Source organism: Manis javanica, chromosome 3 (assembly GCF_040802235.1).
Source record: "Manis javanica isolate MJ-LG chromosome 3, MJ_LKY, whole genome shotgun sequence".
Taxonomy (NCBI): Eukaryota; Metazoa; Chordata; class Mammalia; order Pholidota; family Manidae; genus Manis; species Manis javanica.
Window position 1 is genome coordinate 70,856,146 of NC_133158.1, and position 20,345 is coordinate 70,876,490.

The 20,345-nt window shown below is 37.2% G+C and overlaps 1 protein-coding gene across 1 annotated transcript in view; it reads left to right on the top strand.

The window, feature by feature from the left end:
• Nucleotides 1–20,345, top strand: part of MORC1 (MORC family CW-type zinc finger 1) — a 157,934-nt gene that overhangs the window by 88,439 nt on the left and 49,150 nt on the right. The window contains exons 15-17 of the mRNA XM_073230415.1: nt 5,411–5,539; nt 8,214–8,319; nt 12,857–12,995. Of these exons, the coding sequence (XP_073086516.1) occupies nt 5,411–5,539; nt 8,214–8,319; nt 12,857–12,995 (374 nt within the window). The remainder of the gene's footprint in view (nt 1–5,410; nt 5,540–8,213; nt 8,320–12,856; nt 12,996–20,345) is intronic.

Consider the following 20,345-nt stretch of genomic DNA (forward strand, 5'->3'; position numbering starts at 1 on the left):
TTTTGATTACTGAAATCTCCTTGCAAGTTATAGGTTTTTCAGATTTTCTATTTCTTCATAGTTAAGTCTTGGTAGTTTGTATGTTTCTAGGAATTTATCCATTTCCTCTAGGTTATACAATTTGTTGGCATATAATTGTTTATTATAGTCACTACTGATCCTTCGTGTTTCTGTGGTATTAGATGTAATGTCTCCTCTTTCATTTCTGATTCTATTTATTTGAGTCTTCACTCTTTAAGTCTAATTTAGAGTTTATCAATTTTTTTTAATCTTTTCAAAAAGCAGCTCTAGTTTTATTGATCTCTCATTTTTCTAGTCTCTGTTTCATTTATTTCTGCTCTGATCTCTGTCGTTTCTCACCTTTTGCTAACTTTGGGCTAAATTTGTTATTTTTTTAGTTCCTTGAGGTGTAAAGTTAGGATGGTTGTTTAAGATTGTTCCTGTTTCTTTATGTAGGTATTTATCACTATAAGCTTTCATTTATCTCAATATGTTTTTAAATTTCTCTCTAGATTTTTTTTCTTTGATCCACTGGTTGTTCAAGAGTGTGTTGTTAATTTCCGCATATTTGTGAATTTTCCATCTTTCCTCCTGTTATTAATTTCTAGTTTTATAGTATTATGGTCAGAAAAGCTACTTAATAGGATTTCAATTTTTGTGAACTTAAGAATTGTTTTGTGATTTCTTAACAACATATGATCTATCCTGGAGAATGTACCATGTGAGTTTGAGCAGAATGTGTATTTGGCTGCTTTTAGATGAAATATTGTGTGAATGTCTATTAGGCTCATTTGATCTAAAGTATGGTTCAAGTCCATTATTTCCTTATGATTTTCTCTCTGGATCATCTATCCATTGTTGAAAGTGGAATAATGAAGACCCCTACTATTATTGCATTTCTGTCTATTTCTGCCTTCATATTTGTTAATATTTGCTTAATATATTTAGTTGCTCTGATGTTGGGTGTACATATATATTTACAATCAGTATATTCTCTTGATGAATTGACTCCTTTATCATTATACAGTTGACCCTTGAACAACATGAGTTTGAACTGTGTGGGTTCACTTATACATGCATTTTTTTCAATAAACATATTGGAAAATTTTTTGGAGATTTTTCTGAATGGCTTCTATATTTTCATATTTTCAAGTTATTAATTAGTGTCCTCTCACTTAAGCTTGAAGAATGCCCTTTAGCATTTCTTGTAGGCAGGTCTAGTGGTAATGACCTCCCTCAACTTCTGTTTATTCGGAAGATTCTTTATGTCGCCTTCATTTCTGAAGGACAGCTGTTGCTGGGGCAAGTACTCTTGGTTGGCAGGACTTTTTTTTCTTTCAGCACTTTGATTATATCTTCTCTCTGTCTCCTGACCTGCAAAGTTTCTGCTTGTAGTCTGGTGAGGGTTCCCATGTATTGGAGGAATTTTTTCTCAGAGGAGCTATATAAATCTCTTCCAACTAATACATTAAAAAAAGAAAGAAACTAACATGATATGATTCCTTCCACTGCTGTCCCTTTGGCCGACTTACTTATGTACTTGCTGAAGCATCTACTTAGTCTTCAGGCTCTACACCATGGAGATTTTAACATGTTGTAAGTTGTGCATGTTGTGGTAGCTTCCATCTGAAGGAAAAAGTTGAAGTTCCATTAGCAGTTAGGAAAAGTAATTTCTGACCCCTAGAATGAATAACTCTGGTGGTTTTCTTTGTCCTGATATCCACCTTGAATAGCACAACATCTTTTATCAGTCCTGGTCATTAAATCACTGCAGTACTGATTATTCTCATTTCTGCCTTTGATAACCAGAAGTTCTGTAGTAGTATTTAGTCTTATATGTAAATGTTAAGCTCCGTGTATCAGCTACTGAAAACAAGTTCCTAAACATAGCCACCGTCTTCAAGGATTTCACTATCCAGAGGGAAAAATAAGCATAAAGTGTACTAAAATGTGATGTGTAAGTATTTGTAAGTGTGATGTGATCACAGAGCAGATATCATCCCACCCTTGAGAGGTGTGTGCCTAAGTTTCTGACATCCTAGTAGTTATACCACTTTTAAAATATTTATATTGGGGTTCACAGTTGATACTCATTTTAAAGTTATTGGGTTGTGTTAACTGTGTTTAGTTAATGTTTTCAGGGAGAGACATTATTTCACCTTCATTTTACCCAAACAACACATTAATGAGGTATTTTGTCAAGAGTAGTAGCAACATTTTTTGAGGGCTTGGTAGGTGTAGAATGCTGAGCTCTGTGTTGAGGGCATGCAAAGTTATAAAGCACAATTCCTCATTTGAAAAGGTACAGTCTCCTTGGGGAATTAACATTTAGAGAGAGGACAAATACTATAGAGCAGCAACTTAAGTTTCTGAAGAGCACTGTTTTTAATGCATCTTCACATTTATTCTTTATAATAACCCTGTAAGGCAAGTTATTGTCAATACCATATGGATAAGAAAATTTAGTGGCTTCCTATAATTATACAACTAATGTGTGGCAGCGACAGCACTTGAAGCCACCTGACTTTACAGCATGTCCTGCCTTGACATAGGTGGAACTGAGTAGTTCATATAGAAATCCAAGAACAGGCCTCACAAGCCCTGCCAGAGACCAAAGCACATGTCAGGATCAAGTGTGCAGTGAAGAAGTGAAGATGCAGCTGGGCCAATACCAAATGCTGAGCAAAAAGCAGAAAGCCAAAAGTCTGAAATGAGAAAAACCCAACAAGCAGAACCCAAAGGGAATTTTGAGGGAGGAACTGCTAGGGATTTTGTGAAGATATAAAAGAACTGTGAGTCAGTCAGGGCAGCTTTCAGCCCAGTGCAATGGCAAAATCCCTTTCAAAGACTGAGTTCTTTTCCTGCTGGTTGTAAAAATACATTCCATTCTGAACCTAAATTTTAACAGGCATGGTTAAGGTGTAAGGACATTTATTTGTATTTTGCATGAATTACACAGTCATATATTAAGGTGAATGTAAGGCTGGCTGTATTACACATATTTTATTTCCAAGGTTTGTATTCAAGAATCTCACTTTTTAAACTTTGCACATGGGTAAAATGTTCTTCATCTGCGAACCACATTTCAAGTGCTCAGTAACCACATATGGCTAGTGGTCACCATATTGGGTAGAATGGTAAACATGGATTCTTCTTTTTTTTTTACTCATTTTTATTAAGGTATGATTGATATACACTCTTATGAAGGTTTCACATGAAAAAAAATGTGGTTACTACATTTACCCATATTATCAAGTCCCCACCCATACCCCAATGCAGTCACTGTCCATCAGTGTAGTAAGATGCCACAGATCCACTGTGTGCCTTCTTTGTGCTACACTGTTTTCGTGTGATTCCCCACACCATGTGTACTAAACATAATACCCCTCAATCACCTTCTCCCTCCCTCCCCACCCGCCCTCCCACACCCGTCCCCTTTGGTAACCAATCGTTCATTCTTGGAGTCTCCGAGTCTGCTGCTTTTTGTTCCTTCAGTTACTTCATTGTTATACTCCACAAATGAGGGACATCATTTGGCATTTGTCTTTCTCCCCCTGGCTTATTTCACTGAGCATGTCCTCCAGCTCCATCCATGTGGATGCAAATGGTAGAATCTGTTTCTTTCTTACTGCCAAATAGTATTCCATTGTGTATATGTACCACATCTTCTTTATCCATTCATCTACTGATGGACACTTAGGTTGCTTCCATATCTTGGCTAATGTAAAAAGTGCTGCAATAACATAGGGGTGCATATGTCTTCTTGAATCTGAGAAGTTGTATTCTTTGGGTAAATTCCAAGGAGTGGGATTCCTGGGTCAAATGGTATTCCTATTTTTAGTTTTTTGAGGAACCTCCATATTGCTTTCCACAATGGTTGAACTAGCTTACATTCCCACCAGCAGTGTAGGAGGGTTCTCCTTTCTCCGCATCCTCGCCAGCATTTGTTGCTCTTAGTCTTTTCAATGCTGGCCATCCTTACTGGTGTGAGGCCATATCTCATTGTGGTTTTAATTTGCATTTCCCTGATGAATAGTGATGTGGAGCATCTTTTCATGTGTCTGTTGGCCATCTGAATTTCTTCTTTGGAGAACTGTCTCTTCATATCCTCTGCCCATTTTTTAATCAGGTTATTTGCGTTCTGGGTGTTGAGGTGTGTAAGTTCTTTGTATATTTTGGATGTCAACCCCTTGTCAGATATGTCATTTACAAATATATTCTCCCATGCTGTAGGATGCCTTTTTGTTCTGTTGATGGAGTCCTTTGCTGTACAGAAACATTTTAGTTTGATGTAGTCCCATGAGTTCATTTTTGCTTTAAACATGGATTCTTTTTCTAAAAAAAATATTTTTGAAGTAATACATGTACATAAAAATATTCACAGTGCTCAGAAAGTAAAAAATAGAAAGTAAAAGTATCATTCCTGCTTTCTTCTCAACCCCTGTCCCTTTCTCCAATGATTCTAACTGTTAAACTTTCTGTTGTATCCTTTCAGGAAAAGAAAATTGTGTCTATCAAAATTTTACATATTTATATATATATATATATATATTATAAGTCACAAAAACTGATTATAATTGGTATGCTGGTATACATCTGTATTTTATAGATTTTTTTTTCAATTAAAACTGTCATCTTGGAGATGTTGACACACAATGCATTTAGCTCTAACTCCCCTGTTTTAAAGATTGTCTAGTGTTCCCTCATTTGGAAATGGTATTTATCAGTTTCCTAGTCTAGGCTTTTATGTTGTTTCCAATTTTTTTGCTATTCAAACAGTGCTATAATACATATGGCCTTTGTTTTGTTGTTAGTAATGCAATTGCTGGATCAAAGGATAAGAACATAGCCTCCAAGGAGGACTCCCGAATGGTTCTCCATGATGAGCACTGTTTTTACCAGGAGGGAGTATAGGATCTGAGGCAAGGGTAGGGCATTAACAATAAAGGGTGGAAAGAGAAGAAACCAGAGATAAAAGAAAGGTAAAAACTTTGCCTGTGAGACAAGATGATAAATATTTGTATCAGTAGTCTTAAGGGTGGCCTTTAAATGTAATCAGTACAGTCCCTTCTGAGAGTAATTAATAAAAAAGTTTAAATGTCAATGTGTTCTATTGTAAGAATAAAAATAAATATATTTGTTATGACTGCTATTTAGTTTTATGAATATATTGCATATTTATTATATGTAGTTTAGAAAATACAAGACAGTATAAAACAAAATAAATTTCAGCCATATTCAGAGAAAACCAATATTAATATTTTAATCTTACTTCTGTACATGTATGAATTTTTACATAGTAGAGTTCACACTATATAGACGTGTTTATAGCCAAACTTGCCTTCGCTTATCACCTTGATCTTGCTGATTTTTTTCTTTCAATACTCTTTGCCTGCTTTTTTCTTTTTAGGTAATAGAAATCTAACATTGTTTTGGAATGGATTTGGGTACCAGAGTAACAAGGACATGGAGATGTCTTTAGAGTCTATTCAGCACCAAAGAAAACAAGCCATGGCCATCCCATTCATCATTCAGTGTGGTGAGTGTTGAACTCCATTCTAATTAGTAAGTATTTAGTGAGTTCCTAATAAGCAATTCTTAACGCAATGGTGTTAAAAAATGGGGTATGAGGCAGACCAAGGTGGGTAGGACAGGGTTCCTGCTTTCAAGGTTAGGGTCTTGGAGAGAGGTGAAGATAAGCATGGCAATAATTAGAACTGAAAAATAAGTAAGTGATGTAAAAGAGGCATAAAGTTCTCTGAGGGTTCAAAGAAAGAGAGCAGGAGGTTGAGGCAAGGCTTCATGGCAGAGGTAGCCTTTGCCATGGTGTTGAAAATAGAATTTTGATAGGCAGAGATGTAGCAGGAAATGTGTATTAATACCTACAGTCACTTTTTCTATGTTTAATACCTAGTATTGTGTTAAACATATAGTAGGACTTAGTAACTGACACCTGAATGAGCGACATTAAATAATAAAAGACAACATGTTAGAGGGCCTTGAATTCCAGAGTAAGAAGTTTTTACTCTGATAAGCAATGGAGAAGTACTGGAAGGTTTTCAGGAGAAGAATAACATCACTGAAGCATTGCGCACTTACTGTGTGCCTGATACATCTTCCAGCCACTATACAAAGGGTTCGTGAATTAGAGACACTCTCCACTATCTGCAAGGAATCTGCTGTCTAGTGGGAAAGGCAGCCAAGCAAACAAAAAAAACACTCTGCAGTGTTTAAATGTTGTAATTCTTCACCACAGTGCCAAGAGAATACGTCCCTAACTTGGGCCTGGTGGGCCAAAGTGACCTGACTGGCCAGATGTAACTTGTAATAAGGTTGTTCTGACAGCTTAGTAAAGGGTGATTTGGAGGAGAGTTAGAGTAAAGGTTGGGGTCAGGCCTCTGAGGAGACTACTGCTATAATCCAGCATCCAGGTAAGAAATTGTAAGTGTCTGAATAAAGGTATGACAGAGAGATTTAAGAGGAATCTACATGACATATTTAGAAGGTATAATTGAGCAAGTTGGTGACATACGTGTAACAACCTATTGGATAATGGCTAAAAATTACAGCGTGTCTTCGATGTGTGCAAGGTGCTCTCAGAATCCAATCTCCAGTACCTGACAGCTGTATGAGTTTAGGCAAATTCATTAACTTCTGTAAGTCTCAGTTTCTTTACTTATAAAATGAGGTTAGTATTTGTAGCTACATCATACAGTTTTGTGAAAATAAAATGAATTAACACATGTAAAGTTTATTAAATGCTTAGCATAGTGTATTAGGGTTCTCCAGAGTAAGAGAATTAATAAGATAGATGGATGGATGGATGGATGGATGGATGGATGGATGGATGGATGGGTGGATGGATGGGTGGATGGTTGGTTGGATGGATAGATAAATATTAATTATAGGGAATTGGACTACATGAGTATGGAGGCTAAAATGTCAGCAAGCTGGGGACCCAGAAGAGCCATTGGTTTAATTCCAGTTTGACTCTGAAGGCCTGAGAACCAGGAGACCTAATGATGTAGTTTCAGTCTGAATGGTGACAGGCTCAATATGCAGGAAGAACTGATGTTTTAGTTTGAATCTGAAGGCAGGAAAAAACTGATGTCCCTGCTCAAGACAGGCAGGAAGGAGAAGTTCCTTCTTACTTACATGAGGATCAACCTGTATGTTCTAGACAGATTTCAACTGATTGAATGAGGCTCACCCACATTAGGAAGGGCAATGTGGTTTACTCAGTTTACTGCTTCAAATGTGAATCTCATCCAAAACACCATTACAGACACATTCAAAATAATGTTTGACCAAACATCTGGACACCCCATGGACCAATCAAATTAACACATAAAATTAACTACCACAGATAATATATGGTGATGTTAGGTCTTTCATTATTATGTCATTTAATCTTCAATCACCCTTTTAGGTAAGTATTAATATCAGTTGCCATCCATATATGATGATACTGAAACAGAGAGAAGTAATTTGTCTAAGATCATAGAGGTGGTAAGTGGTAGAGCTATTCAGGTGCTTAGTCACTGTGTGAACTGCCTGCATCCTAGATGAACAGAGAGAAATATTTACCTAAGAGCCATTAGCAGTGTGTCTGGAAGGAATTTAGGATTAAAGTTAAGAATAACCTAGAAAGAGTGGAGTGCATTGGTCTTAAAAGCTAGAGGGGCTATAAGGGACAAATTCACAAAAAGTCGGAAACCACAGGTTGGAGAATAGGATAAGAGCAGAAAGAAGAGTGCAGAACAAGGAACTCTATAAATGGTTCAGAGAGGTGGATTTCCCTTGTGAGGTTAATCAGGTGGTTGAAGATGGCAAGTGATATTGTCAGCAGGGAACAGGTCAGAGGAAATGGGGGAGTCACATCACTGGAAGTCTTCATGTGGTTTATGAAGAGGTGTAAAGGGACCTATTGAGATGCTTGGGCTGAAAGTAGCAGAAACCAACTAGAAAGAGCATAGGAAATAATAACAACAACAGCATTAACAGTAATAATAATTTATTGGTGGTGTCCTGGCAAAGCTTATAAATCCTAGGCTAGTTGTGCCATAAGACGTAATGGTATATGACCAAGGATTAATTTGTCTTTAGTTTAAAAGATACCTCATACTTTTGTTATATGCAGTGTGACATCTTACCATGATAGATTAACTTCTGATTGTGGTCTTTTTTGTGTGTGATTTTGTTTTGATTATTAGATCTTTGCCTTAAATGGAGAGTCTTGCCGCCTCCTGTTAATTTTCAGGAAAAAGACTTTTTTGACATCTGGATTTGTGCTAATAATCCTAACCACTTGGAAAACAGGTAGTTTTCATGGTTTTCTAAAATTATCCATTTTTTATTTCCTAAAATACATATGAACCTGGAAAATGTCAGATACAGATACATTTTAGCTTAGTAGCTATAATCTTGTTGAACTCTTTCTAGTCCCTTGCCACCTGTGGAGAGATACTTGTCAGTGAGCTTTTCTGTCAAGAGAGACCTGGATGTAACTATTTGCAGACATTGGTGTGTGCAGCTCTGTGGTTCAGCTGGCAGGAGACCGTGACCCAGTGTTTAAGAGTTCTGCCTTCCAGTACTTTTTCACATAACATACAACCTTATCATAAAGGACTCTTATCCAGAGGGTGTCTCTAGGGGCATTAAACTGTTAGGCCATGTGCTTTTTCTATTTAAGTCACGTATTGATTTCATTGCTTTGTGCTCTTGGTGGAAGAAATTCAGACTAAAACAGGAAAGAGACCAATTAAATATTGATAAATGTCACTGTTATTACAAGCTCTTTTAGACTGGCATTGTTTTCCTTTGCAGGGAAGAGTTAGTACACCCCTTAAACAAAAACACCCCGAAGTCAAGTGTTGTTTTTCCTTGGAGTTTGTTCTGAGTCCTTTGACCCGAATAAGGGGATCAATATTGCTCATGCAGACATTAGAGTGATAACTTGTGTTTATTTTTATTCAGCCCCAGAAAAAAAAAAAGAGCAAGCAAAAAAAAATTAAAAAGAAGAAAATTTCAGAAGTGGCTACTGTACCCCTTCTACCTGTAGTTGCCAGGTGAATCATAGTTAGAGACTAAGGAAACATGTCCGAGGTGGCAAGGGCTCTTTGACTTTTCATGTTCTGGCTTTTCGGTCTCCCTTTCTTGGTTTGCAGCAGAATCTGTTACTTTTTCCAGATAAAATTTGTCTTAGACCTCAAATATATAAAATAGATGATTGCAGAACTGTTCCAATTGAATTGAAGGTTGGGAATCAGAGGGCCACAGACAGCCACTTCTCATTTCCATTCCCTATGATCTGCAGAAAGCCTAGAGCTCTAGAGAGCATGATTATATAACACCTGTTGAGTCTCGCTTCATTCTAGAGAAGTGAAAAGTCAAGCCCAAATATGGGCAAAGAACATGTTCATGAAGCCACTGGCCAAGGTCTCTGACTTCCAACTGTATTCCAGCCTAAACTTGAAATGTAAATATCTCCCAAATAGAAATAATATATTGGCTCAATTTCAGTATTAAGAATAGCAGCTTCTTAAAGTAAAGTGAGTAAAAAATTAATACTGATAACTTACTGTGAGCTAAAACCTTTTCATATAGTGCAGAATAGTGTTTAGAGTTCAGGCTCTGAGGCCAGACTGCCTGGGTTTTAATCCTGGCTCCCTTAGCTATGAAACTTTGGACTTATGATATAACCTCTCTGTAACTCAGCTTCCCATTACTTAGAATGGGGTGTAATAATAGTACCTTTTGCGTCTTCTCTGGGTCCAGCTGAGCTCCTTGCAAGGACAATCTTCTAAGTCCCTGGTTACTGGGGACCCCTTGATAACAAGACATGAGAATTTAGGCCCCTCCCCACACATGTAACCATACACCTATGACTTCTTAGGCCAGTCTGAGCATTACTGGACAGACTGAAACTGGGAATCTGTCTCTACAGCTTCCCTTATCTCCAATTGACCATTATCCTTGAATGGCACAGTCTCACCCTCTTCTCCTTGAAAAGTGGTAATACCGTCACAGTTTTGTAAAATTAGTTTCAAAGCTACATTAATTCTGTTTCTTTTACACATCAAAGCAGTGCCAGTTGTGATGACAGGCAAGATAAATTTAGCCATGTTGATAGAAAACTGATGGACCTTAAATGCTTAACATGCAAAAATCTTTTCTTTATAATTTCTTAAGTCCTCAATTCTCTAAATATACTGACATAATTTTGGCCATCTGTGTTTCATTTATACTGAAAAGATTAGGGAAAAAAATATGTTGGCAGCAAGAAATTTAGGGGAGATATAAAGAAAACTCCTGATTACAAGGGCAGTTACTTAAGGGTTGATAATTTCCTTTATGGAAGATCATTAACAGGGATGTAGATATGAAGATTCCTAGAGGAAGAGAAATTAATCCGAAGACCTTACTCAATCCTCTGATTCAATATAGTAAGACAGACTGTGCACACCTAGAGAATATATGAAATAGTAAAACACTGGTATATGTATGTGCCATTGGATTTGGACAGAATCACATAAAATAAGTTTATTAAAGTGATGAGAAGTGAAGCATAGTTATTAGGCAACATTTGATGAGTAGAAGGACAAGTAAAGAGATAAAAAGTGACATTGTTTATATTTACATAAATATAATTTAGTGTCAGCAGTTACTTACCAATTGTTAGCATTTTTAATGCCATTGAACAGCATTTGGATGAACATGTCTATACAGAGTTTGAGCAGGAAACATAATAGCTCTCTCACATCACAATTACATATGTTATCTGATTTCATCTTTACAATAATCATATGAACTCTCATCATTTCTCAAAGGAGAAAACACTGAGTCTAAGAGAGGTCCAATGACTTGTCCAGGATTCCTCCATATAACTGAAACTTGAAGCCAAGAATTTTGATATAAAACCTGCACTCTTTATGCCTTACCATACCTGCTCTCCAAAGGCATCTTTTTACATTTCAAGAAACCTGATTTATTCAAATACTTTATGATGACCTATTGCAGCATTTCACAAATGATAGTACACAGAAGTGGTGACTGAGGCAGGGTAAAATGGAGCCATGCCTTTTTTAGACCACCAAAGCTTCTTTTTGTTTTCCACTTTCAGCACAGAGGGAGGCTAGACATTTTTATCACAGTACCCAAGAAATAGATACCAGTACATTTCCATTACGTGCATGCTATGCACACATCTGCATTGAAAATAGGGATCACCAGCAGCTAAAACTGATGCCTATCATTGGAACCAAAAAAATCTGAATTTTGAAAAGCATGTTAAAAAATATCTGTGTGGCTATATTGTGTATTAAAATTTAATTTATTTCCAAAAATCTTTAAATACAACTGAATGGATTGCATTTTAATAAAAATATGTGAGATTTTTCTTTTCTGAATAAAAACTTAATGTTGCCATAAGATTCTTTTCTCAAATGAAATAGAAACATATATAGGTACTACCCCACAGATGTCTTCACTTCAACACTGCAGGTGGCTATATATATAGTAGATGGCTCCTGATTTGTTTATCTGCCACCTTTCTTTGAAAATAACAGTGACAACATATACCATATGTGGGTGGACTTAAGTGTTTTTGCACAGTAGCCCTTGATTTTGATTGTAGTTTCTCACTGTTGGTAGAGGACAAGAAAAATGCGTGCTGCAGCCCTGAGAAGCAGAGAGATTGTGAGATTGATCTGCTTCACTTTCCCTGCACTGTTTCATATGGGAGAAGGCATTCTCTCTGCTCTCAACTCCTCCTTCCTCTACTAGCTTAATACACATTTACTGCCTATAAATTTTGTCCCTTCCCCCCCTTTTTGGTACCTACTAGTAATAGAAAAACCCTTGTGTAAAGCAGGCTCTGAGAACTGACCTCAACATTTTGCCCCATTCCTGCACATCCCAGCCATGTGCTGAATCCAAGTCATGCCCAGTGGGAGTTGAACTTCTTATCCTTGCTGAGTCTCAATATCAAGGTAAACAATGTAATACCTCAGTTTTTCAACAGGTTGGCTAACTCAGCTTCCCACAGCACAGTTATGAACACAAAAGTAGGAAAAAAAAGTCTCGAATTTTCCACACAAGATGTCTCAAAAGTCCTTGGTATTTTTTGTAACTGTAACAATGGACGCTCTCATCCTCAGCCTGTTCATTGTTCATTTAAACACTATTCTATTTGATTATATAATACATGTATTAGTCCACTAGTGATTCAGAACAGCACATCGGTAAGATTGGGAAGCAGAGAGACTTCCAGAAACAGACACACTGACAGCAGCAGGGAGAGAAGGATGTCGGGATGCTGCTGGTGGGGTCATGGGGGGCTAATTGGTGAAGGGCTCAGTAACCACCGGGGCTGTCCCTGAGCTGCTATATTGCATTGCAAGAATCACTGATCTTCAGCAGTGACCCTTAGTTATCAAACAAAGGATCCATGTGTTTCAGAAGCAGAGTTATGTGGTGTGTTGTAAAGAGACATGGATCTCTATCCCAAAATTTTTTGTGAAAATGTTTGGCGGTAATGGGATATGCTTCAAATATCTAAAAACATTTTTGCAAAAGGCTTCATTTCGTGATAATGCAGGACAAATAAAGCATTTGTAAAACAATGAATATTTCTGCATTCTTGTAAATATTACTACCCTCCACATTTTTCATTCAACTCTTTTTTCCTCACAAATTGGAGACTTAAGGTCACGTATTACCTAAAGTCATCAATATGATGCTTTTCGAATTTTGGATATAAAACAAAGTAGCTCCTTGTAGGAGTAAATCATCTTTTATAGACGTAAAGAGTTTGTATTTCCTCTGATCTTATCTCTTGTATTTGTTGATTGTGAAGTTGTAATAAAACAGAACGCCTACCTCTCATCCCCCTGGGCAACATGAACACAGTGCTACCATCAAAAAATGAGAAAGAGAAGCAACTTCAAGAGTCAGTCCAGAGGTATCACAATCGACTGGCTGAACAGCATCCACAGGTGAGCTACTCCTATTTCTTCCCCAAATCTACCTGGACTTTGAGCCATTGTGTCATGGGTGCAAACTGGCTAATGTGGTTTATCCAAGTGAATTGTGTATCCTCTTTTTTCTATCCTTTTTGACACCTGTTCTTAATTTTGGACTGTTACAATGTTCCAGGGCTCCAGAAAGGGAGGAGAGTTCTTCAAAAAATACCAGACATGTGGTATCTAGGTCCATCTACACAACGGTGCTTGTGAGAAATGGAGGAATTTATTTCCATTCTAGAGATGCACATAGAGCCTTGTGGAGGTCACCCGGTCAAGACTGGGACGCAAATCTGTATAACTCCAAAAGCTGGGCTCTTTTTATTTCATTAGGGTTCTTCCATGGGGGTGGATTTTTAGGTAGAGAGTTGTTTTTAAAAATATATATATACTAGCTTATTAATGCAGAAACTCAGTGATATATAATTGTTAAGAAAATCCAATAAATAATTTCAAGTGATAGAAAAAGTAGCATACAGAAGTACTGTTTGAATCTCTTCACTAATACAATAATTAGATTTCTATTTGCTGTATGGATACAGCCCACAAATTCAGCATTTTTTGTTTGTGTAGCCTGTCAACTTCCTCAAATAGAACTTGAGGGGTTCACAGCAGCTTATGTCCTAATGTGTTGACTCCTCTGTAGATGTTAGGAGATAAAATGCTCAGTTGAATAGGAAATTCTCATATGGAGCAAGATTAAAGACCCCTAGGCTTAACACATTATTATTATTATGTATATCCCCGGGCTCTGAGAAGATAAACTTTCTTTCTACCCTGGTTCATCTTCCTACTTTCCCACCTTGCTAGGGATCTGCCATACAAAACAGCTACTATCTGGGCAGTAAAGAAACCTGACCTTCATTTTAAGCCTGGAGTCTCAGGGTTTCTCTTGGGAAGATGCTGACTCCCTGTGGAGACACACCCTTCTTAAGCATTCCCCGTCCCTCTGCAGTGGCACAGCTTTCTACAGTTCATGGAGCTTCTCACTTTGGACTTGATAGCAGAGGTCAGAAGTAAAGGTATAATAGTCTGCAGTTTTTAAATAAACAGGTAGAGTCAGATCTTTCCAATGCGGAATGTCTTAATTTTGTTTTTTCTTACTTGTTTACCACTCCTTATAGATTTGTGATGGCAGTCAGTATAACCTGAATTGATTCCATCTTCATTTCAGTCTTTGGGTATTTTTTTCCTCTCCTACAGAGGTCAGAGCTGACTCTAGGATAGTAGTAGTGCCAATCACAAAGTATTAATTACCTTTTTGTTTGTTTAAGATGGGATGTTTAATTCATCCATGAGGCAGACATTTTGATGGTAGCTGTTGGGATAATAGATCTGCACCATCCATTCTGCTTATTCTTTCTTGTTAGTTATTTTTTTTTCATAAAATTGAGACAGATTTATATATTCAGTCTGTTTCAAATATAAACAGAGAAGTTTAGCAGTACTTAAATAGGAACTTACTCCCATCAGTTCAAATGACATATGAATCCTCCCCCGCATCCTTTTGTGAAAATAATCCTAGCATCTTGAACACACTTTCCAGCACTGATGCCCTTAACTGACCCTGTTTTTATGGTAGTCAAGGAAAGCATTATTTAGGGTTCCAGTTAACTCTGAGGTAAACTGAGCACATACTTACCCATCAGTCAGTTCCACGCTAGGCATTATGGTAAAAACAGTAACTCTAATATCAGAATGGAAGCTCCATGAGTGCAGGGATAGCCTTAGTTTTGTTTACTATAAATGTGTATTACCTAAAACTGTGCATGGCATGTAGTTGGTACTCAATAAGTAATTGTTGAACCAATAAATAAAACACATCCTCAGATAATACACAGTCCTTTTGTGGACCAAGTCTAATAACTATTTAAAAATCTGTAACCACTAAAAGACCTGGTTTAGTACTACTGTGATCATAACTGAAGCTATAATGAAAGTTTATTACAAGGATATAGTGAGGGCATCATCAATCAAAAAAGGTTTCATAAGGAAAGTAGCACTTCTGTCTTGAAGTCTATTTAGAGTAAATAGAGGGAAAGGACAGGACATTCCAGGTAAGTAAAACGTAACAAATGAAGACTTGGAGGTAAACACTGATTGTTCCTTCACAGAACCAATCTTTTAAACATGCTAACCCTATGTATTTAAAAAAATTAACTCAGCATCTGTGTGACATGTCTATCTTTTAAAAACTGTGTAACATTACAAAATACGGTAATTGTTAAATAGAAGACCTTTGAAAAGTGACCTCCATTCCCTGTTCACGAACTATAATTTCACAAAAGAATCTGTGAAGGTATTTAAAAACTATTTTGGTTATAAAGCTACCAGATGTGAGAAACAAAGCTCAAAATCATCCAATGTCCAGTGTTAATTTATTCTCATTCTGCCTTTTAGAAGAAGTGCTGCTAGAATATGAAACAAGAAAACAGGGTGTTGGGTCCTTTCAGGTCCAGTGCAGATGTGATTCAGGTGTAGGGCAGACACCACCGGAAGGTTGAGAACTGGATAGTGTGTTACCATGAGTCACTGTGTCTGTTGGTGGTGCCATTCTCTCAATATCAGGAAATAATAAGATGTGTGCAATGCAGTTATGGTTTGCCCACCTCCTGTTCTGTCTTCCTGCCTCCCACTACCAGGGCCCACATATCCATTGACCAGACCTGGGGAGCAACTATAAAAATAACCCAAATGTGCACATCCCATTTCTTACTATCCTGTATTTCAGCTTTAATGGCTGAAGGCATCCTGATCTTGAAAATGAATAGTTGCCTAGGTAAATTAAAGACCTTTCTGGATCTTAGATTCTGTGGTTCTGGGTTTTGTGTCGCTGACAACCAGGAGGAATAGAATAATGGTGGGGAAGGTAGTATTATGGTACTAGTATCAGAAGTCAGTAGCTATATCCTCTTCTCCACCCCTCATACACCCTACTGATGTATAGAGTAACACAGTCTTCTAGGAGCACCACTTAAATCCTCGTTAGAGAATACTTAGAGTGAGTCAGAAAACTGTTCTGGTACGAGAGGTATTCCAATGGTTAGATCTTGTCCTCTAAGAGAAAATGAAGTAGCTAGGTCCAAAACTGTCATTTCCATAAATGGCATCTTGTTTAATCTCCATAACATTCCAGCTGATGATAAAAATTATAACAAAAGGGAAGTGAAGTTCAAAAAAGTTAAATAAATTGAATCAAGTCATACATCTTTAAATGGTGGATTTGAATTCCTTTCTTTTTTGCCTAATTCCAGCACAGATCTGCTCATGGTATCATAGGATAAATTCAGACAGAAAGGACATTAGAACATTTACAAAGGCAACAAACATATTGTAAATAGTATTTGTTAAGGGAAATACCTAAGTTCAATAACCTAATAGGAGAGCTCAACTTCAGGATGTAATTGGTAAGTGTGTCAGCAAGCCAAGGCCCTCTTTATAAACTGTGCTTCTGAAAAAGGCCATTCCACTTTCTTCTCTGTGGATAGATGAATGAGAAATTTGTTCCTAACTCCACGTTTCAAGTTCATTACTCATGCCTGCTTTTTTTCTATACTGAGTGACAAGTGCCACCTGCTGGCCAAACAATGAAGCATTTTCATTTTTCTTGTGTCACTGGTAATAAATAGCTCAGCTACCAAGTGGAATATTATCTAGATAATTGTTAATTCATTTTTCAGTACCTAGACAATTTTTAAATGATAAATTAGAGTTAAAAAATCAATTCCTCTGCATTTGAGGACTTTTCAGTCCTCAGATTTGCCCCTATTTCAGTCTTGACTCACAATTTAGAATCTTGTGTACCTTCTGTCATATGACAAGGACTATGTCATAATCATGCACATGGAACATAGCTTTAGGTATATTTCATTCAGAGTTTTTTGGTATCACTTTAAATGCACTTTATGCCCACAGTCATTATAAGATCATAACCTAAGTCCTTGAATAATGCCCACCTACTCCATATTTACACATTTGCACCTAAGTAATGTTAATGAATAGTACATTTATATAAATATACTTGTGCAGCATGTATTGTATTGCTTATATATTTCTAGGTCTTTCTGGGTTAGCATTTCCTTATTAATATTAATTTCTTATTCTACAGTCTCAGCTCTGTCTAATCTGGTACTAGTTGCCTTTCTGGCATTAATTGCTTCCCGTCTGCAGGATTCTCCTGCTGAGCTGTGCCATGTGCCTTGTGCATGCTCACCAAGGCCTTACTGCTCTGAATGCCATTTTGTCTGGAGTGGCCTCTTCTCCTTCCCTGGTTCTTCAAGACCCAAAACTAATAGCATTCCTTTATGAAGTCTTTTCTCATTTCCCTATCTATAAAAATGTCTCCTCCCTTCCAGTTTTCTCTGTCCTTAATGTGTCTGTCTCAGAGCATGTTTTATTTTCTATCATGGTATTTTAATTCTTTGTGTAACTGGTCTGCTTCCTGTATTAGACTGTAAGCTTTTAGGAAAAAGGGACCATTTTTATTCATCTTTACATTCCCAATAACACTTAGGCCTGGATCTTTCACATAATTGGTATTTTTCAAACAATAAGTGAAGGATTGAAGAAATAATTAGATTTGTGCAGAATACTTCACAAATAGGTATAAAAATAAATGTTTTTTTCATTTGGTTGAGTTAGTTGACCCTGTGTAGGTTAGACCTAACACCTTTTGCATATATATTGGAGACCAGAATATTCTTACACTTGGTCACAATAAAGTGTGGCATTTGGATGGGAGTACAGAGACTGCATTTGTATTTCATTTGTCATATTCATAGTCTGCATCAAATGAATAGCTTTTGTAAAATCCCATGCCTGTTGAAAAGGAACTCCAGCAAGAGCATTCTATTCTTTTATAGTGCTCACGTGGACACAAAAAATGAAATAGTATAATCCATTAATTCCCACATTGGTTTTCTTAGTAGTAAATGTAGAGCAATGAAAACTTTCTGAACTTTAGCTGTGTTTTTCAAATTGAAATGGCATATCTGAGTACAACTTTGTAATGTAGAATGTGAATGCACTTTTCTAAATTAATTTAGAAAATTCTAAATTCTAAATTAACTTCTAATTCTAAATTCTAATTCTAAGATTAACTTCTAAATTCTAAATTAATTTAGAAGTTAATCTTCTTAATGTCATTATTGTATGGAATGCTAAGATTTCAAACCTGTGTGACTACAGAGACAGATGCCTTAGAAAATATGTTTATTCATCAAGAGTACTTTTCAGCCTCCTTACATAAACTGGCGTGATCTAAAATTTATGACACCTAAAGACCCTTGTCAAACAAGAGGCTATTATACTCACTGTAGTTGAAATATTTTACTTTATTACTCTTGCTACAGAGATCTCATTTCTTTATAGTGATGCATTGCTTCTCCAAAGGGGATAATACATAATATATTAACTCTTGTGGACTTTTTCACAGCATAGCAGATGAGATGTTAAACACATTGTTTATGATGAACTAGTTTAGAAGTTCCTCAAGGGCAGTTATCACATGTTCTTTTACTTGTGCACCTCCTACAACCACAGCTGTCTCAGTTTTGAGCACAATAGCTGCATAATAGTACCTCTTCAACTTCCTTAACTTGAATTGCTTGTCCAAATTATTTTCTAACTAATCCTTTCCTGACAGAATAGCTTTGTAGTTTACTAAACACACTGAGGCAACACCAGTATTTAGAGGGCTTCAGGGCCTAGCCTGGTGCGGGGGGGGTGGTGGGGTGGGGGGGGTGCATCCCAGGAGAGTCTCTGCTCCTGCCTTCAGAGATTCCCTTCTGTCCTGCGGGTTGGAACTGAGGAATACCACCCATTGTTGTCTGCTCCTGGCTTTCACAGAAGCGACCAGACACACATGCTGAGGGCCAATAGGAATGTCAGTCCAGAGGGAACTCTTCCTTCCTCTGAGAAGGACAGAAATAGCATTGACAGTGGCGGACAGTCTTGCTACATTACATCCCTCTTTGCATGTCAATCAGTCATTCCTGTTTACATCTACACAGATGGAGAAAGAAGTAGAGATTCAAGCATGTTGCCTGAAACAATTTTCACAGGAAGGAATACTAATTCGGGCTTCATTGCAAATATACCTATTTGATCTCTGCCCTACAAAAATTCCTTAAGCTTAAGCTTCAGAACCCCTCCCTTACAAAAGGCCCCTCCCATGTCCCCATCCCTAACTTCATTGAAGAAGGGTCCCCAAAATTGTGTAAAACTCAGGCTCCAAAAAATCTAGATCAGTTCTTGTTCAGAAGCATTTTAGATATTACTTACCTATCTATTCAAATACCTGGAATTACTATTGGTGGCCATGGCTAGAAGACCTTTCTGCAGATTCTCTAAATAGAGGAAGGAGGAGTCCATGCCACTCTGAAGCAGTCATGAACAAATACCAGTTCTCTGGGGCAGACTGGAACTCCCAGGTGTGTCAAGAGGACTCACACCCTATGTTAGAAGGCTGGGTCTGGCCAAGCAAGACTAATGGAAGGAGGGAGAACTTCCTTAAAACACTTGCTCATAAGGAACAAGGTGGGAAGTACAAGTCAAATGGGATTAAGTTTGAATTTTACCCAACTCTACAGGAGTTAGGATAGAGAAAGGAACCAAATTCAGACAAAGAAGATAATCAGTAGGCAAAGGATTAACAAGATTAATCAAGAGGCACAAGACGTGGGGTTTGAGTTTAATATCAGAACAGTCATTGAAATAGTCCTTAAGTGAATTTGAAATGGAAAGTTGGGTCCTGAGTGAGAGGGCAGGGTAAATCTAAACAGATGAGAAATACAATTCAAGCTCAGAGCAGAGAATGGGAGAGGGCTGGTGCTCAAGGGTACAGGCTCTCATGGCATAGGGTCCTTTAGAGGAACTCGTTGTACATATGGTTCAGGGGGAGGAGTCACATTATGAATACAGAATAGACTTGTGGCAGTGTTTTAACTATGGAAGAGAAGAACAATGGGCCCTGGGGCCATCTTTTATCCTGTACATCATCAACATTTTATTGAATACCTATGAAATGCTAAACATTGTGCTAGGTACTGCAGGTAAAAAAATAAGCTTGGAAGTTCACAATCTATTGAGAGAGACACACATGTTAATATATAACTATAAGATTATACATAGCTCAATACACATGTGATACATAGCATATATACATATGTGATATATAGCATGATAAAGTTAAGTAGTGTTCTGGGATATTTCTGGTGTAAATATGCCTATGTAGACTTAGCATCTTCCCATTCTTTCTGGAATTCTGGAACTCTTCTAAGAGCAGCAAGGAAAACAAAACAAAAATATGAACTCAAATTTCAA